The sequence below is a fragment of the Sciurus vulgaris genome, assembly GCF_902686455.1.
Source record: "Sciurus vulgaris genome assembly, chromosome: 18".
Lineage (NCBI taxonomy): Eukaryota > Metazoa > Chordata > Mammalia > Rodentia > Sciuridae > Sciurus > Sciurus vulgaris.
In genome coordinates, this window is record NC_136479.1 from 30,584,329 (window position 1) to 30,609,520 (window position 25,192).

General features: G+C 41.7%; 1 protein-coding gene across 11 annotated transcripts in view; it reads left to right on the top strand.

Annotated features, from left to right (window-relative positions):
* The window catches only part of RSPH10B (radial spoke head 10 homolog B), a 74,936-nt gene that overhangs the window by 47,023 nt on the left and 2,721 nt on the right, over positions 1-25,192 (top strand). For 4 of the 11 annotated variants that reach the window (XR_013760724.1, XR_013760725.1, XM_079121218.1 and 1 more), the window contains exons 17-21: positions 1,204-1,329; positions 2,487-2,571; positions 4,799-4,936; positions 17,083-17,281; positions 19,240-19,416. Coding sequence is in view for 9 of the 11 variants with exons in the window: in XM_079121218.1 (XP_078977344.1) it covers positions 1,204-1,329; positions 2,487-2,571; positions 4,799-4,936; positions 17,083-17,281; positions 19,240-19,414 (723 nt within the window). In the remaining 2 variants the exon portion in view is untranslated. Of the gene's footprint in view, positions 1-1,203; positions 1,330-2,486; positions 2,572-4,798; positions 4,937-17,082; positions 17,282-19,239; positions 19,579-25,192 lie in introns of those variants that run through there. The other 7 variants (XM_079121217.1, XM_079121214.1, XM_079121220.1 and 4 more) reach the window with 4 other exon arrangements.

Sequence of the window (25,192 nt, forward strand, 5' to 3'; positions counted from 1 at the left end):
CTGAAAGAATCGTGAAAGCAACAAGGGAGAAGTGGCTTGTCACCTACAAGGGATCAAAAGTAATGTTGTCAGATTTCTTATCAAAACTTTGGAGGCCAGAAGACAGTGGGCTGACATATTCAAAACATTAAAATAAAACCTATTAACCAAAAATTGTATATCACTCACTTTAAAAGTGAAATTAAGACATTCACAGATAAGCAAAAGGTGAGGTGGGTAAGTTCTGATGAGGCCTACTCTGCAGGAAATCATAAATGCTGAATGAAATGAAAGGACAAGATGGTGTATCAAAGGACACTACTATTAGATTGCTTAAAAAACAAAAACCATGAACTGTGTACATAAAAAACTTATGTGCATCCGACATTATCAGCCTGTGGGTATGGAAGACAATATTTACAAAGCCATATATCCTGTAAGAGGTTATAACACATAGAAAATGTTCAAAAACTTCTAAAACTCAATAGCAAAAACAACAACAGCAACAATACCCACCCAGTTAAAAAATGGGCAAAGGACTTCAATATGCATTTTTCCAAAGAAAGTATACAAATAGCAAGCTGCAGTGGTGCACACCTGTAATCCCAGTGGCCCAAGAGTCTAAGGCAGAGGATTGCAAGTTCAAAGCCAGCCTCAGCAACTTAGCAAGTCCCTGTCTCAAAATAAAAAATAAAAAAAAGGCTGGGGATGTGGCTTAGTGGCTAAGTTCCCCTAGATTCAATCCCTGGTATTAAAAAGGAAAGAAAAAAAAAAAAAAAAAAGGTCTACAAATAGCCAATAAACACATGAAACAATGATCAAATTGCTAATCATTAGGGGAATCCTAATCAAAACCACAGAAAGATAATGCCTCACACCCATTAGGGTAGCCATAAAACAAGTCCAATGGTCAAAAATTTTCAGATCACCCACCAAACTAATTACATATATCCATGCCAGTGGGACATGACTCAGCAAGAAAATAACAGCACAGATGAATCTCAGAATAATTACGCTGGGTGAAAATACAGGCAAAACGGCTGGATACTGTGTGGTGTCATTTATATAAAATTGTGTGAGGTGCAAAGTAATGGTCGCCTTGGGGGTGTGGGGAGGAAAGCCAGTTGTACCTTGTTAGAGAAACATGTGAATGTGCGTATACGTGCATGTACCTGCGTGCATCTCTGGAAGCTGGAAACCCTCCGTGTGCTTGTCCTTGCTTAGAGCGTCCACAACAGGAGTCCAAGTGTAGTCACGAGCCACGAGTCTGATGTCGTTAACTTTGGCAACACCAAGTCATCTTCAAGCAAATTAGGATTCTTGCCTGATATGAGGATAAGGAAATCAGAGGTTTGTGTTTACAGCGCACTGTGTCACATTTACACAGCTGCGGTGTCAGCCCGTCGAGTGCCTGTTACGGGAAGAGTGCCTTTCCATGTGCTGTGGGTCAGCAGTGGGCAGAATGCCCGTGTCACATGCACTTTACAAGCTGAGGAGGAAAGGGAGATTCTGGCAAGCAAGTGGCAGCAGCACACAGCTTTGCCAGATGCCACGTACTTCCCAGGTGTCAGCTCATTTAATGCCTCACATGACCTTTAGGTCCTGTTGTCTCCAGGAGGCGACTGTGGCGCTGGAAGCTCACGTTATTGCCCATGATCACTAACCAGTGAGCAGTGCGGCTGGGGTCTGTACCCACGTAGTCTGAGTCCAGAATCTGCACCTGTCACTACAAGCCTCTGTACACTTAGGAGGTCTAAGTGATTCCAAGGGCACCTGGCTGGTTCTGAGCGAGAGGGGATGGGAAACCACCTGAGCAGAGCCATCCATAGGTTCCTGGCTTCCCTGTTGACAAAAGATGGGAAGCTCGTGGAACTGTCCCAGTCCAAGGTGAGGCCGGCTTAGGCTGAGGTGGGGAGAAGGGCTCAGGACCATGGTGTTGTGGTGGGTGTGGGGATCTGAGAGGGAAAGAGAAGGCAAAGATTAATTTAAGATTTTTGGCCTGACCAACTGGAAGAATAGAGTTGCTATTCACTCTGATGTGGAAGGCCAGGGTGGGGGCAAAATTAAGAGGTTGATCCTGGACCTGTTTTGGGCACCTGATTAGATTTCTGAGTGGTGACCACAAGTGGCCAGACTGGGACCAGTCTGCAGTTCCAGGGTACATTCTAGCTGGAGATAGAATTGTGGGTGCTAACACATGGTCATTAAGGCCATGAATGTATGAATTTAAGTACAGTTGATCATATATTATAAATGCTTTGCCAGCAGACCCAGGGGAGGCCTTGACATCTTTGCTTTGGGTTTTGGGGGGAGCCTTTCAGTAGGTGCATTTCCTCAATCATATAAATGTCATATTTTACACAAGTTAAAAATAGTCAAATTTAGCTGAGAATGGCCTCGTTAGTAATTTTGCTAATCACTTAAAATGTAGAAAACTAGTTTTAGTCCATGATGATGCAGAAGTAATATTTCATTTTATGTTTTTTTTTTAAATGTAAATGTCCAAGATCAAGAAGTCTCTGAGTGATGACAAAAGTTCCAAAATGAATTTTAAGCCTTCAGGAAAAAACCTGGCCTTCCTTTCTCAGAATGGTGAGTATTTTAATTGGAGAACTTTAATACTTGTGAGCTGTTGTTCATAAATTATTTCCAGTCTGCTCAACTTCCCAAGTTTCTCTCTTACCTGAGGAGGCTGGTACAAATGCTCCCGGTTCTCCTTTGCCGGCTGTGGGAGGTCCCTCTCCAGGCAGGACCAGGACCAGGACTAAACAGCTGATGTCCCTCCCCGACCCTGCCTGGACTATGTCCCCAGTCAGCTATTTTTACTCAAGAGCCTCATTCTCCCCATTTTTTGAGGCCTATTCTAGGGTCAGCCTCCTCCACTGGCATCCTTTCTGGTTCTCCCACCTCCCCTGGCTGGCGGCACTTCCTCACCTCCAGGCTGTTCCTCGTGCCATCTGATTTCAACCACCCACTGTCCACGTCAGGCACCCCCAGAGCCACTACCTCTGCACATTCGCTGGGGACTTCCTGCCACCATCTCACTGCCCTCAGCTGCTCTGGCCTAGCTTCCCATGGTCAGCTACTGGGGGTGAGTTCAAGGCTCTGTCCTGGGCCTGGGCTGCCTCCTCCTGGGGCATCCATTTTGAGGGACTGTCTCTTCTCCGGCCCTTCCTCCCTCCCTTGCTGGTCATGCTCTTGAGCGCAGGCACACGCTCTCGCTCTCGTGTGTAAAAGGACATTGTTGGCCTCCTTCCTTCTAGTGCCTCTCACTTTCTCTGCTCCCTTGCTGAGGAAAGGCTGGGTTCATCTGCCTGCTTGGCTTACCCACACCCGCTTGCTCTCACCATACCCAGCTGTTCCCCTTCCTCCCTGGTGACTCTGAGCTGTCACCCAGTAACCCTGCCCTCATGTGAACTGCTTTCTCAGGAACCCTCTTCCCCTTGACTTCCACAACCCTCACTCTCTGTGTTTTCCTCTCCTCTGGGCCTAATCTGCAAGGCTGTGGTGGTCAGCATCCTAGCAGAGAACCAGACTTACTTAGGACTGTCCCCAAAGCCATCCTCAAGATGCACAGTTCCTATAGCAGCAACAATTACAAAGGGAACCCCAGTCACCATATTTCACCAGTGAAGTCATTAGCTGGTGATTCATCTTGTAGCTATGCCGTGATTTTGCCCTGGATGTCTCTGGTTCTTCCTTTAACAATGGTTGAGCACCTACTGTGTGCTAGCCACTGTGCCCATGGCTACTGCTCTGTCTGCTGCCAGGGCCATTCCCTTAGCCCATGTGGCATCTTTTCTCAAAGTCTCATTTCATCTGGTTTTTGCATGCAAGTGGCTATGACTTACTGTCCTTCAGCTCGGAGGTATTTATGATGATGAACATAAAAATTTTCCTTCATATTCAGTTCCATTCTGACCTTAGAGTCCTGGGCTGCATATAATGATACAATTCTCTGATTTTAAAATCTGCTTAGTAATTAGAAAATCAGCATTGCTTAAAAGGATGGGGAAATCACAGTAATTTGGAAAGATTTGTCTTTTTTTAGCCTAGATATGAAGGGGAGGAAGTGGGATAAGCCCTGGGATTTTTTTTTTTTTTTTTTTTTTTTTTTTTTTTTTTTAGAATAACCATAGCTCTCTAGAAGAAAGAATTCACTGAGGCACATAGCTCTCTTGTCCTAATGCACTTCAGACTTTGAGCAAGTCACAGACGGAAGTTATCAAATACTTTGTCCCAGATAGCTAAATAGTTTAACTGTAGTCTCTCTGGGGCTGAACGGTGGCACCAGAAAGTCCCTTGCACGGTTCTTCTTCTTACTCCACCCTGCCTATGTGGTCCCATCACCTCGTGAAGGCCCACAGGGTTGTGTTTGGGTTCTCTAATCTTCCTTATGTGTTCAACACATCTAAGGACATAAGAGAATGATTGACAAAGCTAGTCTGGAAGGCCTTAATTTCAAGATGAATAATTTGAAAAGTGCTATTTAGCTGGGTGTGCTGGTGCCTGCCTACAATACCAGAGGCCCAGGAGACTAAGGCAGGAGGATCACAAGTTCAAAGCCAGCTTCAGCAACTTAGTGAGGCCCTAAGCAACTTAGTAAGATTCCATTTCAAGATAAAAAAAATTTTTTAAATGGGCTTGGTATGTGACTCAGTGGTTAAGCACCCCTGGGTTCAATCCCTGGTACAAAAAAGTTTAAAGAAAGAAAGAAAGAAAGAAAAAGAAAAATGACATTTATTTTGGCAAAAGGATATATCAAGTGATTCCTGAACCATAAAGTAATTCCATAAACATAAAATTTATTAAATCGTAGCCCCAAATGTGACGTTTGATGCAAACTCAGGGCCTGGAATACATATGGAAGCAGCCTTAAAGACAGATGTCAAAGAGAAAGAGGATAATGGATTGCCACACATTGATGAAGAAGATGACACTCTTAGTAAAGGACCAGGTATGTTGATTTTAAATGTAAAATATCATCTAATTACTTGAAAATTTAAAGCAAAATCAAAGAACAAAAATCTACCAAAAATGAAGACCACTATTCTTGTAAATAATTTATAAAGAATATCAAATTGCCTTTCTAAGAACACTTAGGAAATTCAGATAACTTAGACATTACCTATAGGACATGACCAAGACTACAACCAGAAAAAAAACTTATCGTATTAAGTTTACTAAGAAAACAGTAGCCTAAACACTCAGCCCCAAAAAGTAGAAAGGAGAAATAGCAAAACATCAGGAGAGCAGGAAGAAGGCCATGGCAAGATGTACTCACAGGCGGGGCACGGTGGCTGCACCTGTATTCCCAGCAGCTTTGGAGGCTGAGGCAGGAGGATCTCAAGTTCAAAGTCAGCCTCAGCAACTCAGTGAGGCCCTAAGCAACTTAGTGTGACCCTGTTTCTAAATAAAAAATGAAAGGGGCTGGGATTGGGCTCAGTGGTTAAATGCCACTGGATTCAATCCCCAGAAATAAATAAATAAATAAATAAATAAATAAATAAATAAATAAATAAATAAATAAATAAATAAATAAATGGGATACGCTCACAGATTGCAGATTAGAAGAAAAAGAAAAGCAGCGGGCCTGGAATTCTACATGCTGGTCCTTCGAGTAAAAGGTAAATAAGACAACCTGAACCTCGTGGTCTGAATAGAGGTGATAAAATGCCGTTTTTGTTACTATTGCTCTACAGTAGAGTTTAAGATCTGGTATTGTGGTACCTCCTGCATCACTCTTCCTGTCCAGGATTGCTTTGGCTATTCTGGGTCTTTTGTTCTTCCAGATGAATTTCATAATTGCTTTCTCTATTTCAATGAGAAATGTCATTGGGATTTTAATAGGAATTGCATTAAATCTGTATAGCGCCTTTGGAAGTATGGCCATTTTGATAATATTAACTCTTACTATCCAAGAAGACGGGAGATCTTTCCATCTTCTAAGGTCTTCTTCAGTTTCTTTCTTTAATGTTCTGTAGTTTTCATTGTAGAGATCTTTCACCTCTTTGGTTAGATTGATTCCCAGGTATTTTATTTTATTTTTTTGAGGCTATTGTGAATGGAGTTGTTTTCCTCATTTCCCTTTCAGGTGTTTCATCGCTTACGAATAAAAATGCTTTAGATTTATGCGTGTTGATTTTATAACCTGCTATTTTGCTGAATTCATTGATGAGGTCTGGAAGTTTTCTGGTGGAGTTTTTTGGATCCTCTAAATATAGAATCACGTCATCAGCAAATAGTGACAGCTTGAGTTCTTCTTTTCCTTTTCGTATTCCTTTAATTTCTTTGGTCTGTCTAATTGCTCTGGCTAGTATTTCAAGGATTATGTTGAATAGAAGTGGTGAAAGTGGCATCCTGTCTTGTTCCCGTTTTTAAAGGGAATGCTTTCAGTTTTTCTTCATTAAGAATGATGTTGGCCATGGGCTTAGCATAAATAGCCTTTACAATGTTCAGGTATGTACCTACTATCCCTATTTTTTCTAGTGTTTTGAGCATGAAGGGGTGTTGTATTTTGTCAAATGCTTTTTCTGCGTCAATTGAAATAACCATATGATTCTTATCCTTAAGTCTATTGACATGATGGATTATGTTTATAATTTACGGATGTTAAATCATCCTTGCATTCCAGGGATGAACCCCACTTGATCGTGGTGCACAATTTTCTTAATATGTTTTTGAATACCGTTGCCAGTATTTTGTTAAGGATCTTTGAATCTATATTCATCAAACTTTTCTTTCCTTGATGTGTCTTTGCCTTGTTTGGGTATGAGGGTGATATTAGCTTCATAGAATGAGTTTGGTAGTGTACCCTCCTATTTCCTGGAATATTTTGAGAAGTATTGGAATGAGTTCTTCTCTGAAGGTCTTGTAGAACTTAGCTGAGAATCCATCTGGTCCTGGGTTTCTCTCAGATGGTAGGTTTTTAATGGCTTCTTCTATTTTATTGCTTGATATTGATCTGTTTAAATTGTGTATGTCCTCCTGGTTCAGTTTGGGAGGAGCATATGTCTCTAAAAATTTGTCAATGTCTTCGGTAGTTTCTATTTTGTTGGAATACAGATTTTCAAAGTAGCTTCTCGTTGTTATGTATCTCAGTGGTGTCTCCTGATATTTCCTTTTTCATCACAAATTTTAGTAATTTGAGTTTTCTCCTTCTCTTTGTTAGCGTGGCTAAGGGTTTGTCTATTTTGTTTACTTTCTCAAAGAACCAACTTTTTGTTTTGTCAACTTTTTGAATTGTTTCTTTTGTTTCAATTTCATTGATTTCAGCTCTGATTTTAATTATTTCCTGACTTCTACTACTTTTGCTGTTATTCTGTTCTTTTTCTAGGGCTTTGAGCTGTAATGTTAGGTCATTTAGTTGTTGACATTTTATTCTTTTCTTGAATGCACTCCATGCAATAAATTTTCCTCTTAGTACCACTTTCATAGTGTCCCAGAGATTTTGGTATGTTGTATCATCATTCTCATTGACCTCTAAGAATTTTTTTATCTCCTCCCTGATGTTTTCTGTTATCCATGCTTCATTCAATAGCATATTATTTAGTCTCCACGTGTTGGAGTAATTTGTTTTTTATTTTGTCATTGATTTCTAATTTCATTTCATTATGATAGGATAGAATACAAGGTAGTATCTCTATTTTTTGCATTTACTAAGGGCTGCTTTGTGGCATAACATATGGTCTATTTTAGATCCATGTGCTGAGAAGAAAGTGTATTCGCTGTCTGATGGATGGATTATTCTATGTATATCTGTTACGTCTAAGTTATTGATTGTGTTATTGAGTTCTGTGGTTTCTTTGTTTAGTTTTTGTTTGGAAGATCTCTCCAGTGGTGACAGTGGTGTGTTGAAGTCACCCAGAATTATTGTGTTGTGGTCCATTTGATTCCTGGAATTGAGAAGGATTTGTTTGATGTACATGGATGCACCGTTGTTTGGGGCATAAATATTTATGATTGTTATGTCTTCCTGATTTATGGTTCCCTAAGCAGTATGAAATGTCCTTGTTTATACCTCTGACTAACTTTGGCTTGAAGTCCACTTAATTTGATATAAGGATGGAAACCCTGCTTTTTTACTGAGTCCATGTGCAGGGTAGATTTTTTTTTCCCATTATTTCACCTTTAGTCTGTGGATGTCTTTTTCTATGAGATGAGTCTCTTGCAGGCAACATATTGTTGGGTCTTTCTTTTTAATCCATTCTGCCAGTCTATATCTTCTGATTGATGAGTTTAGGCCATTGACATTCAGGGTTATTATTGAGATATGATTTGTATTCCCAGTCATTCAGGCTTATTTTTGGTTTTTAACTTGACTTGGTTTCTCCTTTGAATAGATTTTCCTTTAAGGTAGTTCCTTCATTTTCTGACTGACATTGTTGTTTTTTCATTTCCTCCTCATGGAATATTTTGCTGAGAATGTTCTGTAGCACTGGCTTTCTATTTGTAAATTCTTTTAACTTTTGTTTATCATGGAAGAATTTTATTTCATCTTCAAATCTGAAGGTTAGTTTTGCTGGGTATAGGATTCTTGGTTGGCAACCATGTTCTTTCAGAGCTTGAAATATATTGTTCCAGACCCATCAAGCTTTTAGCGTCTGGACTGAGAAATCTGCTGATGCCCGTATCGGTTTCCCCCTATATGTAATCTGATGCTTTTCTCTCACAGCATTCAAAATTTTATCTTGTTTTGTATGTTGGGCATTTTCATTATAATGTACCTTGGTGTGGATCTGTTGTGATTTTTGTGCATTTGATGTTCTGTAAGCCTCTTGTATTTGATTTTCTATTTCATTCTTCGGGCTTGGGAAATTTTTTGATATTATTTCATATATTGTTCATTCCTTTGGTTTGTATTTCTGTGCCTTCCTCAATCCCAATAATTCTTAAGTTTGTTCTTTTCATGATGTCCCATTGTCCTTGGAGATTCTGTTCATGATTTCTTACCATCTTCTCTGTTTGGGCAACTTTATTTTCAAGATTAAATATTTTGTCTTCATTGTCTGAGGTTCTGTCTTCCAAGTGATCTAGTCCGTTAACGATGCTTTCCATTAAGTTTTTTATTTGGTTTTTTGTTTCCTTTATTTCAAGGATTTTTTTTTTTTTTTTAGAATCTATATCTCTTTGTTGAAATGATCTTTTGCTTCCTGCAGTTGCTCTTTCAACTGTTTATTGGAGTGATCATTCATTGCCTGCATTTGCTCTCTTATATCATCCTTCGATTCACAAATCATTTTAATTATGTATATTCTGAACTCCTTTTCTGACATTTCTTCAACCATGCTGTCACTGGATTCTATTAATATAGAATCTAGGTTTGCTTAGAACATTTTCTTCCCTTGTTTCTTCATGTCGTTCACATATCTTCCCCTCTAGCAGTGCAGATCTGGGGTATTGCAGTTTCCCCCCTATAGGCTTATAGTGACCCTATAGATTTCCAAAACCTTTTCTTTAAGGGGGAAATCAATATTAGCAGCACCCAGTACAGACAATATACAGCCCTAAACCAAATAACCTCTATGCAGATGTTAACAATATTGTCATAATAAACAGAGAGGATGAGTCCAATCATTATCTACAGTATAACAAATAGATTTGCAATAAGTTCTGCTGTTTCTGATGGAGGACAAGAAGAATCAGGAGGGGTATAGGATGTAGCTGATAATGGGATAAGAAAAGAGTATATAGAAGTTCTAAATCATAGAAAGAGTGAGAGTGTAATCAAAAGGAGTTGGTTGTTAGCATGCAAAAAGGGAGAAAGAGACTCTGAGGGAATAGGTAAACAAAAGGAAAAGAGCGAGAAAAGTAAGAAATAAAAACTTAAAAATTTTCAATAAGGAGAAAAAAATTCTACACTATAACAGTCATATAGTATTCAAATCTCCCAGTCTTCAGTAGCCTGGTGCATGAGAGGAACCTGACAATGAGCTTCCAGTCTCCAGCAGGCACCTCAGAATGGGATTTGCCCCACCTAAAGATGGGAACTGCTTCCAGGATAATCCAAGATGGCTGCTCTGGCTTCCAAATGTGTGGGCAAATGGGGAGCTAGAGCTTGGGTTGTGGGCATGGTTGGCTGGGGGTCCTGGAAGTGGGGTGCAGTTGGTCTGGTTGAGGGGTCCTGGGGGCAGGGTGTGGTCGGCTGAAGGGTTCTGGAGATGGGTCTCGGTCAGTCCAGCTGAGGGTCCTGCAGGTCCTGGCTATTGTCTCAAAAATGGCAGCAGCCATGTGTAACCAAATCTGCAGGTACTGTGACAGTAGATTTCCAGGCAACAGTAGGCAGCTGGTGATCCACTGGCAGTCTGTGGTCAGTCTGCAGGCTATGATCAGCAGGTGGACCTCCGGTGGTGGGTGATGAGTAGGTGAAAGGCAGGCAATGGGCAGGCAAGAGGCAGGCAAACAGGTAAATGGAGGATGATAGGTGCCAGTCAGTGAGGAATCTGCCCTCAAAAAGTAGTCAATATGCTGCCAGACTGCAGGTGCTGGCACACTGGAGGTGCTTGCAGTGGACAAATGGAGTAAACAGCAGGGGATGGATAAGCGGCAAAGACTACCTCATGGAGAAACAGTCTCTGCTTGAAACCCAAGTTACAGAGCGAGTTACGGAGTGACAAGGAATGCAGCCCCTCTCTAGTCCGCCATCTTGGATCTCCACTAAGTTTAATTTTTATGAGCAAGTTCATTCAAAAGTTTAAGGAAATAATAATATAAGAATTAGTCTTAGATTTTTTTTATTAAATCAAACTTTCCAACACCATAAAATATGCATTCCAGGTCATTTAAGAAAATTAGCATAACCAAGTTAAAAGAACTCAATGATTAAAAATATGGTAACAGTAGGCCGTTGTTCTCAACTGGGAAAGGGGTGACATGAAAACCCCTTAGAGTGGGGATTCTGGGAAGATGAGGGAGGTGCTTGGGTAGTTTTTCCATCTCTCTAGATCCCCACATGAAGCAAGTACACTGAGAGTGCAAAACCAAAGGGGCAGAAACTGTAGCTAGAACCCTGTTTTGTGATAAGGTGTTACCACAAAAGTCAGAATTTGAGCAGAAAGGGACAAATCATTAGCCTCACTAGTAGTGAGGTCACTACTTGAATGACCTCAGAATGCAAAATGGTTGCAAGAGGCAAAAAACTGATATAAAAGAGCAGTGAGGGTGTCGTAGGCCAAGAACATGAACCCAAAACTCCCAGCAGGAACTCTGCAAGCCTGGCAGAGCCGCCTGGGGAGAGAGTGTTGTGTGCTGGGGGTGGTGAGCAAGCACAGGCCCGGGTGAGGGCCACTGAGCCCAGGAACTCCACCTCGCCACCAAAGCTCCTTTCAGGAAAACCCAGGGCCCGGGGAGGGGGTGCTTCAAGAAGCCTGGGCAGAAGGGCAAGGAGGGAGCCAAAGGAAAGGAATTGGGAAGTGGTTGAGAGAGCAGAAGGGGGCTTCTAGAATCTTGAGGCTAGAAAAACTGTCAAGATCCTTCTACCTCTGCCCTAAAAGTTCAGACACCTACTTTTCTGTAGAAAAGAAGAGGTCTGTGGTCTCGTCTGAAACCAAAGCATCATAAGAAAAAAAGAATAAGAAGCAGAACACTACACCATGGAGAACCAACGCACGCCAGCAGGAAGCCTGCAAAGCAGATGCACATGCACCTGATATTGTGAAAGGAGCCCAGGTAAACTGAGAGTGCGACAGGAGAGAGACAGGACACCACCCAGAATCAAAGACCTCAGATGAGAAAACAGCTCAAGAAAGAATTAGAAATAAAAGGAAAACATTTTTTAGATACCGAACTAGAGGGGCTGGGGTCGAAGCTCAGCGGCAGAGTGCCTGCCAGCACGTGTGAGGCCCTGGGTCCAATCATCAGCACCGCTTAAAAATAAACAAAATGAATGTATTGTGTCCTTCTACAACTAAAGAATATAATCTTAAGAAAACAACCTAGATCAAGAAAGTAAGCAAGAAGAGAAATAGAAAACAAACAGAGAAATAGAAATAGGAAACGAATAGAAAGGGAAAAGGAGAATCCCAAAGAAAACGATAAAAAGGCGTCAAGAGAACAGATGTAAAAGGTCGGCAAAGAATTCCTAATGCCACAGGACTCCTCGCTAGGAGAACACAGAAGCAATAGAACAAGTATGGAAATCGACAAGTCCTGCACACTTTCTTGAAAAGACATTGGACTGATGTGTTCAAATGACATCTGTAAACCTGACCCAGGATGACTAGAAATTCCTGGGGGAAGGGCAGGAGAGGGAGAGAGACAGGCGAATCTAGCAAACCCAAGGACATCAGGTGGAAGGACCAAGTTAGACATGAAGGAGATCAGACTGTCAGCAAACTTTGTTTGCTGTTGTTGTTTTTGGTTTTTTTGTAGTGCTGAGGATTGAACCTGGGGCCTTGTGCTTGCGAGGCAGGTACTCTACCAACTGAGCTACAGCTCTAGCCAAATTTTTTTTTTTTTTAAAACAGCAATGCTACCTAATGCCAGAAAATAGCTTAAGTTCCTAGAAGAGAGAAAGTCGAGCTTGGGATTTTATTTCAGCCTTCAGACAGTTCACTCAAGAACTCAAGGATGACTGCTGTCACGAGCTGCACTGGACTTGAGAGGACACGAGTGCATGATGGGAGCGAGTGCTGCCCTGAGGACTGGGGGCATCTGGAGTGCTCCACGTCATCAGGCCGGTGTCCCCGGCCATCCTGTGAGGGGGACACGCACTCTGCTTCCTTCCTCTGCCTCAGCCTTGGCTTTGCAGTGTGTGTGAAACATCAGTCCCTCCGTCCCCCTCAGTCCTCTCCGTGCTCCTGGCATGGACATGCCCTGCACTCTGAGTGGAGAGCTGTCAATCACTGCTGTATTCCCAGCCATGCTAGGTGTGCTTCTAGGGACCCAAGAAAACTTGATTAATGAATGACCTCCCTGTCTACCTGGAGAAACAGAAGAACATCAACTGGGAAGCCATTTGAAAAATGAAGAGTGATCACCCCTGTAACCCCAGCTACTTGGGAGGCTGAGGCAGGAGGAGTGCAAGTTTAAGGCCAGTCTGGGTGACTCAGCAAGTCCTTGCCTCAAAATAAAAAATTAGGGAAAGGGCTTGGGATGTACCTTGGTGGTAGAGGGCTTTCCTGGCATATGCAAGACCTGGGTTCAATCCCTAGCACCACAAAAAAATAAATATACTACTATCGACGATCAGAAAATATGGAGAAAGAAAAACTATTAAGAAGAAAAGTTTCAGTTGATGATAAAAAATATAAAGTAGAAATAAATGAAAAGAATTTGTGGAAAGTACACGAAGAAAACTAGCAAAACCAAAAATGGACAAATGGTATTATGTCAAACCAAAAAGCTTATGCACAGCAAAGGAAACAATGATCAGAGCAAAGCTACAAACTATGGATTGGGAGAAAATATTTGCAAGCCAGACATCTTGTAACTGGTTAGCACCCAAAGTAAACATGAGGAACTCAACTCAGTATAAGAAAATAACCTGATTTAAAGATGGGAGGAATGCTGCTCCCTCATAGCTGCTGGGAAGAAGAGAAAGAGGACATGCTCCCCAGGACCCACTCCCCCCAGCTAGGCCCCACCCCCTACAGTGTCCACTGCTTCCCATGAGTCCATCCCTCCATGAGTTAATCCATTGTCGAGGTCAGGATTCTCATGATCCACCTCCGAGCATTGCTGCACCGGGGACGGAGCCTTCAACACATGAGCCTTTGGGAGATATTCCAGATTCAAACCAAAACACATACATGACACAACAATACCACTTCTAGCTACATACATAAAGTGTTTTAAATAATGATATTGGAAGAGACATGCACTTCCGTGTCCATTGCAGCAGTGTTCAGAAAAGCCAGTCAATGGATGAGTAACTAAATAAAATGTCATACACCTACACACATGGAATACTATTTAGCCTTAAAAAGGAAATTTGTCATTTGTGACAACATAATGATCCTGGAGGATGTTGTGCTAAATGAAAAAGGTCAGGCACAGAAAGCCAAATGATGAATGATCTCACAACCTGCAACAGCTGAATTCAGAAGCAGAGAGTAGAATAGGTGGTTATCAAGGATTGGAAGTAGTGACTAGAGTTAATTATGTGTATTTCAAAATTCCTATAAGTAAACTCCAAATGTTCTCACCATAAAAGTATGTATTTGAAATGATATATGTTAATTAGCCTGATTAAGCATACATGTTGTATCTCATAACTATTTACATTAAAATTTTCCATTTACAATTTTAAAACCCCAAAGTACTGAACTTTACAGATCTTATAAAAATCTTGAATAAATGGAAATACCACTTACCTGGCAAGACTCAGTATTGTAGCAATGTAGATTCTCCCCAAAATAATTTACAGACTTAACTGCAATTCCAGCTAATTCTAATCCCAACAGTTTTATGAATTTGACAAAAGGTTCCCAGTGTTCATCTGGAAAAACAATGGACAGAAACAAATAAGAATATTAAAAAGAAAATCAAGAAAATAATTTTAGTTCTCTTTAATAAAATATACTGAAAATATAAAGCTACAATAAGCAAACTGATTCTGGCAAAAAGAAAAAAAAAAAAAAAAGAAAAAAGAGGCTGACTATTGTAAATACACATGGGCATCCAGTAAATAGTAGCTTATTCTTCTTTGTAGGGGAAGATGGATTGTCTAATAAATGCAGCTGGGATTGGCTAAATTTAGGGAAAATATTCGGCTGAATTAAAGAGGTAAATGTGGAAACTGGAACCATAAGAACTGAGAGCATATACACGTGTATGTTATATTCTTAGTGTTGATAAGCCTTTTTAAGTATAAAAACTAAGGTGAAAAATACAAAGAAAAATACTGATAGAAATCAAAACCAAGTTTTGGCAAAAGAAACCAAGAACCAAATGAAAATCCAAACAGAAAACACTAGAACAAATAAAAATTGAAAAAAGAGGGGGAAAAAAAATAAGGGAATATCCTTAAAATACTACAAATAAAGAAAGATAAAAAATAGGAAAAAGTCACTCTTCAGAAACCATAAGTGACCCATAAACATACGGAAAGAACTTCACTGGTATCAGAGAAATGCAAATTAAAACATAAATGGCTACTAAAAGACAATGGTGCTATGGCAGTGAGGTGAGAGAAGAATGTCTTCATGCCCCGAGGTGGGATTATAAAGAGGCTCCATCTTTCTACAAGGCACTCTGGGTGCGCGTTTCCAGGGAGAGGTCAGTTTCATCCAGCAACTCTGCTTCTAGGGATTTATCCCAAGGAATTTAGAGATGTGGGCAAAGCTGGAGGAGGATGTTCACAGCAACCTGGTTGAGGACACTGAAGAAACCCGTGGCTGAGGGAAGCTGGGCGCAGTTCCTGTTTCCATGACATCAGGATGATTTACAGCCATTAACACTCCTACGGAAATCCCTGCTGAGGGAAGAGCAGGACCGGTGATCCCATGTTAGCTGTCTCCTCCGATAACTGACTAGTAGGATGTACACCAGAATGCCCATCAATGCCCAGGTGTTCAGGTCTGTCGACAGTTCAATGAAATGGACATGGGTACATTAAAATAGGTCAGAAATCATGAGTTAGAGACCGTGTATATATTTGATTTATTAGAATCATGTTAGCATATATTCCTACTATATAACATCTTATATAACATGTATTATATTCCTACTACATGTTATATTCTTATTATAACTATATAATTTAGTATTATAAAGTTTTTATAGGTGTTCCACATCTAGGACCATGGGACAGTATAGGTTCACATTTTGGTTACACTAGAGGTACATATTTTTGTTTTGTTGTGTTTCCTGCAGCACTTCAAACAGGGCCTGGTACATAATTGGTGCCCAATATATTTTATTAACAAATCTAGTATTTTCTGCCATGAGCAGGCTTGACTTCAATAGTTAGGAATTTTACTCAATAAGCTATCTTTTATGAAAGATTTTTCATTTCCTGCAACTCTCTATCAATCCATTCCATCCTGCCCCTCTCCCTAGGGTTGGAACACTGGTCTTTTGGTCCATGGGTCTTGCCCATGGCAGGATTACTGTGTGCTTCACATGCATGTAGGGCTTAGCTTGCATGCAACGTATCTGATCTTCACAACACCTGTGAGGCAGGTACTAGTGTGGTGCTCATTTGCAGTGAGGAAACTGGACACTGTTAACTGGCCAAGGTTGCACTATGAGGATGTGGCACAGCTAGGCCTCGAGTCTTAACTACGTGGCCCCAGTCTGTGCTACACAGTGCTGCTTCAGAGCAGGGCTGTGCAAGAGCCTTGTCAGGTTGGGGCTTGTTTTCTTGACTTCCATTCCTCCATGCATATAGCTACCCAAGCCCAAGGCTGTGTGACCTGCTGCAGGTTGTGTATTTTCCAACTGGAGTCCACGTGGGAAGCGCACATGGGAAGCACCATTAGTCTCGAAAATCTGGCACCAGAGTCATGGTTCTTCCTGTTCTTGCACTTGGGGCACACCACAGTGGACCCCGGACTGGCAGGCTGACTGGTGGGGTGGATGGTTCAGACTCCCTCCCACGGTGCTGCTCAGACACCACTGCCCTGTCCCCACCCTCGTATAGTGGAGTAGCCCAAACTCAAGACAAGTCTCCTTAACCTCTGTATGCAACTGTACCAGGGCTTGAACTAAGGGACACTCAGTCACTGGGCCACATCCCCAGCCCTATTTTGTATTTTATTTAGAGACAGCCAGGGTCTCAGTGAGTTGCTTAGGGCCTCACTTTTGCTGAGGCTGGCTTTGAACTCCTGCCTCGGGAGCTGCTGGGATACAGGGGTGCAGCACTGCACCTGGCTCAAATGAGGTGAAAGTCTCTCAAGAGTCAGGCAGGTCTGTTCCCCTCTGATGGGAACATGACTGCTCAGGAGGAAACGGGTACTGGGAGGCTCAAAGGCGGTGCTGACAGCAGCCACGGTCTGCAGAGCACTTGCCTTGTCCAGGTGGCCACTAGCATTCTGCAGTTTCCTCAACCCCTCTGGCAGGACTGGGACACAGAGGCCATCACAGGAAGGGGGTGGAATTAGAGTAAAAGACTCTGGATGGCAGGGTCGTACTAATTCTCATTTGAATGAAACTCTATTCCAGAGAAAAATGAAAAATCCAAGAATGAGCAGAAGGAGAAACTCAACACGTGGGTCAGCAGCATGTACGTCTTCTTCGTGAACACGCTCTTCCAGGCGCACAAGCACGAGGAGCTGCTTAAAGACAAAATAAAGGAAAACCGGTTGCGGGACGCGGCCATGGCGCAGCAGAGGAAGATGGAGAGTGAAGAGCTGGAGGCGAGGTAACAGGGCCCGGCCTCCCCTCCCTCCCTCCTCCGGGAGCAGCAGGAGCATGCCCATCGCCTGGGGAGCAGCAGGAGCATGCCCATCGCCTGGGGAGCAGCAGGAGCATGCCCATCGCCTGGGGAGCAGCAGGAGCATGCCCATCGCCTGGGGAGCAGCAGGAGCATGCCCATTGCCTGGGGAGCAGCAGGAGCATGCCCATTGCCTGGGGAGGTCTTGAACGTAACAAACATCTGGCCTCTGCCCCACCACCTTCCAAAGCCTTTATGACCTCCAGAGGGATAGGAGGACCTTTTGTTAGGAGTTCCTGACACCAGGCCTTCTCAGGTCCCGGAATCTCGATTCTGGAGGGATGCCTTTCATACACTTATGTACAAGATGACTTGCTGGGGCCCTGGATAACTTTGCTTGGGGTGGTTGCCAAAGAAACCAGTTGTGTGACTGGAGAACTCTCAAGCTTCACCTGTCTCTGGGCAGGTGGGGAGGCTGGGGACTGCGTTCCATTACTAATGGGAGTTTCTGGGGCTGAACATATCCATGTGATGGGGTGATGGGCAGGTGGCATACCCCAAACTCTGCAGGGACAGAAGTTCCTGTGCTTAGGGGACTCTTCTGGGTTAAAGTGCATGCCTCGTCCTCTGGCTGTTCATTTTTTTTTTTTTTTCTTTTGCAGTCCTGGGGATTGAACCCAGGCGTGCTCTCCCACTGAGCTACACCCCCAGCCCTTTTCTATTTTTTGAGACAGAGGGTCTCAGTTACCCAGGTGGGCCTAGAACTTGTGATCCTCCCGCCTCAGCCTCTGGTGGTTGGAATTGGTCCAGCACCACTGTGCTCTGCTGTTCATTTTTATTCTTTATAATATCCTTTAAAGTAAACCAGTAAAGGTAAGGCCCTAGATGTAAGCAAAGTGTTTTAGAGTTCTACGAGCTACTCTAGCGAATTTTAGAACCTGAAGAGGGGGTTGTGGGCACTTCTGATTCATAGCTGGTTGGTCAGAAGTACGAGACCTGAACTTGCAACTGGCGTCTGAGGTGGGGGTGGCCTTGTGGGACTGAGCCCTCTTCACTTGCGGGATCTTGCTAACATGAGTAGAGAGTCAGAGTTTAACCCAACTCCAGGACACAGTTGGTGGGGTGGGAGAAAACCCATTTGGTGTCAGAAGTGTCCTGGGGGCTTGTGGCTCTCTGCGGGCTGCTTGTTCTCCTGGGTGTCTAAGTGGAACTGAGAGCTGTGCAGGAGGCAGCAGGAAGCAGTGGGCAGACCCCAACCCCTCCACCTGCCTGTGCATGACTGCAAGCTCCCTCCTCTTCTGTGAGGTGAGGTGATGGGACCAGGTGTGACCAGGCGGTGAGCTGAAAACAAGGCTGGGATGCTGCACTCACCTTAGGGTCACTGCTGAGGCTCAGCTCCACGTGGTTATTTGTCCCAGTGCAGAAACCTGCCCTCGGTGACGTGTCTCCTCTCACTGGAGAAAGCATCGCTCTACGCTGAAGGGACATGCGAGGACTTTCACAAGACCACCAAGAAAAGTGGTTCGCACCAGGGCAGGTCCACAGGCACTCTACTTGGGCGCCTAGATATGGCTTTACTGACTAATTAGGCAAGGTGATGGCGGTTTAGTGTTGTTCACAGGCACTGTTTAAATACAGTATGGACAACTGTACATGATACATAAAGTAAAAATTGGCTTTTAAATTTTAAAAGAAAATGCTGGGCATGGTGGTGCACACCTGTAATCCCAGTGGCTTGGGAGTCTGAGACAGGAGGATCACAAGTTCAAAGCCAGCCTCAGCAATTTAGTGAGGCCCTAAGCAACTTGGCAAGAACTGTCTCAAAATAAAATATAAAAAGGGCTGGAGATGTGGCTCAGTGGTTAAGCACCCCTGGGTTCGATCCCTAATACCAAAATAAATAATTTCGAAGGTAAAAAGCTACCTTCTTGTGTTTGCTTTTTAAGGCTGAATATCCTACGGGAGGAAGAGGCCAAGAAACAAGACACTGAGGTGGACATCACTGTGATCAAGGAGCCAGGGGATGCCCCATCCTCGGTCCTCACGCCAAGCCCTCCCAAAGAGGACACAGCTATGTCCCAGGCCAGCAAGTCCACTCCGAGCAAGAAGAGGAGGAAGTAAAGGTACATACTGTCGAGGGTGCACTGCAAGGACAGGTGGACACAGAGCAGCTTAGGACTGCAGGAACTGTGACACATGCCCTGCTCAATAAAGTTGTTTGCAGTTCACCTGTGCTCTCAGTGTTCTGAATACTCCACCTTGGCCTGCACATCCAGCTTTATGCAGCTAGATCACTGAGAGGCCTGTGATTTGAAAACTGAGTGGAATGAACACACACATGCGCACGCGCGCACACACACACACACACACACACACACACACATGTGCATATTAACGAATGGATGTTTTAATACATGTCTAAAAAAATCAAAGTCACGCATGATGATGATGCTAGAATCTGATAAATGAATCAGAAGACAGTGGGGAATGAAGGAAATTATTCAAACATTTCTTCAGATACTCTTGCTCCCCTGACTGGATGCATTCTGTCCCCATAACCATCTGAGGTTCTTCAGGTGCCACTTCCTGTGGCCTCTCCCTGGCCCTTTCCTGCAAATGCCCAGAGCACCCCATGGCATTTGAAACACCACACAGCAACGATTGCAGGCAGCAGTGAGGGATGACGGGAGCAGGCATTCAATAGATGGGTCGTCAGAAAACGTTATGGCTAATAATTTGTGTTAAAATTTAAGGGTCACCACCAATCTAAAGCTACCCAAATTAGCAGAAGGAATACAGGAAACCATCAGTTCAACAGAAAGTGGAGGAAGGGGAAAAGATGGGAAATAGAAAACAGAAGAACGTAAAGAAAAGTGCTGATACCCCAACAGCCAAAGTAACAGATTAAACTCACTCTGCTCCCCCTAAACAAGTCCAGAGATAATTTAATGGCACTAAAAATAAAAATCCACCTCAGCATCACTCTACTAGGGAAATATCTAAGAGCTACACAGAAAGAATGAAAATAAAGACGTGCAAAAAGATGTGCCAAGCCAGTCTCATTGAGCTGCCCGCACTAGCAAGCACTGCCGGACACGAGTTATAGCAAAAGTGCACCACATGAAATCAAGGTGATGGCGAAAGGAGCACACACCTGCACATTAGCCTTGCAGAGCTGAGGGAATTCCAGGGAGGACTGCCATCGTGACAGTGGAAAGCAGGACGACACGGATTAGCAAAGGTTCAGATGATGTGAGCAACTAAACTCAAAACCTGATGGAATACAGAGCTAGGACCCGGGAAGCAACGGAGAACAGACACTGACACGCTAAACGCTTTTTAGGTTGAGAAGTGCAGCAGTTCCAAATGATGTATAGGGTACCGGATCTAACACAAGGTGACTGCAAAGCGTGCCACAAGCACACCGTAAACACGAGAGCCACCATCTGAAGTAAAACATGGGTGAAGAGGAAATCACCACGGTTGTGAATTATTTAGGACCAAATGACAATGAAAGTACTATGAATCCACAAAGACATTTCCTCCTAACAGGCTCATACAGATTAAGTGATAGGGAATATGGGGACCACCTTTAGGGCTAGTGAAATACCATGATTTTTGGACCGCTTAGTTGGCTAGTTTTCACCTAGATCCCGTGCTGGCCAGACAAATAAAAATTAGCTTAATCGACACGGATTTCATCTCAACCACGAGGTAAGTGCAGAGTTGTGGCTCATTGGGATGGTTCCTCAGGAGTTCCAAAGGACAATGAGGAATGCTTTCTGTTCAGACCACACTGGGCACTTTCTTCAAGCTCTCTGTATTAAATGGGGTCTAAAAATCACAATAGTGCTCAAGATAAAAGTCAAGTCTAAAGAATTATGGTATATCATGAAAAGGCCAAATTTAAGAATTATTGGGATTGAGGAAGGCTTAGAGAAACAAACCAAAGGCATGAACAATCTATTCAATGAAATAATATCAGAAAATTTCCCAAATCTGAAGAATGAAATGGAAAATCAAGTTCAAGAGGCTTATAGGACTCCAAATACACAAAATTACAACAGACCCACACCAAGGCACATTATAATGAAAACACCTGACATACAAAATAAAGACAGAATTTTAAAGGCTGTGAGAGAAAAGAACCAAATTACATTCAGGGGGAAACCAATACAGATATCAGCAGATTTTTCAATCCAGACCCTAAAAGCTAGAAGGGCCTGGAACAACATTTTTCAAGCTCTGAAAGAAAATGTATGCCAACCAAGAATCTTATACCCAGCAAAACTTACCTTCAAATTTGACAATGAAATAAAATCCTTCCATGATAAACAAAAGCTAAAAGAATTTACAAAAAGAAAGCCAGCACTACAGAACATTCTCAGCAAAATATTCCATGAGGAAGAGATGAAAAACAAAGAAGCAAATCAGCAAAGGGAGGAATTATCCTAAAGGAATTGTCAAATAAAGGAGGAACCAAGTCGTGTCAAATAAATAAATAAAATAAAATAAAATAAATGAACCAAATGACCGGGAATACAAGTCATATCTCAATAATAACCCTGAATGTTAATGGCCTGAATTCATCAATCAAAAGACACAGACTGGCAGATTGGATTAAAAAGAAAGATCCAACAATATGTTGCCTGCAAGAGACTCACCTCATAGAAAGAGATACCCATAGACTAAAGGTGAAAGGATGGGGAACAACATACCATGCACATGGACTCAGCAAAAAAGCTGGAGTATCCATCCTCATTACAGATAATGTGGACTTCAAGTCAAAACTAGTCAAAAGGGATAAAGAAGGACATTACATACTGCTTAAGGGAAGCATAAATCAGCAAGATATAACAATCATAAACATCTATGCCCCAAACAGTGGCTCATCCATGTATGTCAAACAAATCCTTCTCAATTTCAGAAACCAAATAAGACCATAACACAATAATACTAGGTGATTTTAACACGCCTCTCTCACCACTGGACAGATCTTCCAAACAAAAATTGAACAAAGAAACCATAGATCTCAATAACACAATAATAATTTAGACTTAACATTTATAGAGTATACCATCCAACCAAGAGCGAATACACTTTCTTCTCAGCAGCACATGGATCCTTCTCTAAAATAGACTATATATTATGCCACAAAGCCAATGTTAGCAAATATAAGAAGATAGAGACACTACCTTTTTTCTATCAGATCATACTGAAGTTAGAAATAAATGAAAGAGTAAAAAACAGAAACTACTCCAACACCTGGAGATTAAACAATATGCTCTTATATGATGAATGGATAACAGAAGATATTAGGAAGGAAATTAAAAAATTCTTACAGGTAAATGAGAACAAAGAAACATCATATCAAAATCTCTGGGACACTATGAAAGCAGTACTTAGAGGAAAATTTATTTCATGGAGCGCATTTAATAAAAGAAGTAAAACTCAACAAATAAACGACCTAACACTACGGCTCAAAGCCCTAGAAAAAGAAGAACAGACCAGCACCAAAAGTAGTAGAAGACAGGAAATAGTTAAAATCAGAGCTGAAATCAACGAAATTGAAACAAAAGAAACAATACAAAAAGTTGACAAAATAAATAGTTGGTTCTTCGAAAAAATAAACAAAATTGATAAACCTTTAGCCACACTAACAAAGAGAAGATGAGAGAAACCCAAATCACTAAAATTCGGAATGAACAAGGAAATATCACAACAGACACGATTGAAATACAAAACATAATTAGAAGCTATTTTGAAAATCTATACTCCAACAAAATAGAAAATTTCGAAGACATCAACAGGTTTCTAGAGACATATGAATTGCCTAAACTGAATGAGGAGGACACACACAATTTAAATAGACCAATTTCAAGTACTGAAATAGAAGAAGTCATCAAAAGCCTACCAACAAAGAAAAGTCCGGGACCAGATGGGTTCTCAGCCGAGTTCTACAAAACCTTTAAAGAAGAGCTCATGCCAATACTCCTCACAGTATTCCATGAAATAGAACAGGAGGGAACCCTCCCAAACTCATTCTATGAAGCCAATATCACACTGATACCTAAACCAGACATAGACACATCGAGGAAAGAAAATTTCAGACCATCCTTAATGAACATCGACGCAAAAATTCTCAATAAAATTTTAGCAAATCGCATACAAAAACATATTAAAAAGATAGTGCACCATGATCAAGTGGGTTTCATCCCAGGGATGCAAGGTTGGTTCAACATCAGGAAATCAATAAATGTAATTCACCATATCAATAAACGTAAAGTCAAGAATCACATGATAATTTCAATAGATGCAGAAAAAGTATTTGATAAAATACAGCACCCCTTCATGCTCAAAACACTAGAAAAAATAGGGATAGTGGGAACATTCCTTAACATTGTAAAGGCCATCTATGCTAAGCCCATGGCCAATATCATTCTAAATAGTGAAAAACTGAAAGCATTCCCCCTAAACTGGAACAAGGCAGGGATGTCCTCTTTCACCACTTCTATTTAACATCGTTCTTGAGACTCTAGCCAGAGCAATTAGACAAACCAAAGAAATTAAAGGGATACGAATTGGAAAAGAAGAACTCAAACTATCCCTATTTGCTGATGATATGATTATATACTTAGAGGAACCAGGAAATTCCACCAGAAATCTTTTAGAACTCATAAGTGAATTCAGTAAAGTAGCAGGATATAAGATCAATGCACATAAATCTAATGCATTTTTATACATAAGTGATGAATCTTTGGAAAGAATAATTAGGAAAACTACCCCATTCACAATAGCCTCGCAAAAAATAAAATACTTGGGAATCAATCTCACAAAAGAAGTGAAAGACCTCTACAATGAGAACTATAGAACACTAAAGAAAGAAATTAAAGAAAACCTTAGAAGAGGGAAAGATCTCCCATGTTCATGGATAGGCAGAATTAATATTGTCAAAATGGCCATACTACCAAAAGTGCTATACAGATTCAATGCAATTCCAATTAAAATCCCAATGACGTACCTCACATAAATAGAGCAAGCAATCATGGAATTCATCTGGAAGAATAAGAAACCCAGAATAGCTAAAGCAATCCTTAGCAGGAAGAGTGAAGCAGGGGGTATTGCAATACCAGATCTTCAACTCTTCTACAAAGCAATACTAACAAAAACAGCATGGTATTGGTACCAAAATAGAAAGGTAGATCAATGGTACAGAATAGAGGACACGGACACAAACCCAAATAAATACAATTTTCTCATACTAGACAAAGGGGCCAAAAATATGCAATGGAGAAAAGATAGCCTCTTCAACAAATGGTGCTGGGAGAATTAGAAATCCATATGCAACAGAATGAAACTAAACCTATATCTCTCACCATGCACGAAACTAAACTCAAAATGGATTAAGGACCTTAGAATCAGACCAGAGACCCTGCAGATTATAGAAGAAAAAGTAGGTCCAGATCTTCAACATGTAGGCTTAGGACCAGACTTCCTCAACAGGACTCCCATAGCACAAGAAATAAAAGCAAGACTCAATAACTGGGATAGATTCAAACTAAAAAGCTTTCTCTCAGCAAAGGAAACTATCAGCAATGTGAAGAAAGAGCCTACAGAGTGGGAGAATATCTTTGCTACTCATACTTCAGATAGAGCACTAATCTCCAGAATCTATAAAGAACTCAAAAAACTCTACACCAAGAATACAAATAATCCAATCGACAAATGGGCTAAGGAAATGAACAGACACTTCACAGAAGAAGATCTACAAGCAATCAACAAACATATGGAAAAATGTTCAACATCTCTAGTAATAAGAGAAATGCAAATCAAAACCACCCTAAGATTCTATCTCACTCCAATTAGAATGGCAATTATCAAGAATACAAGCAACAACAG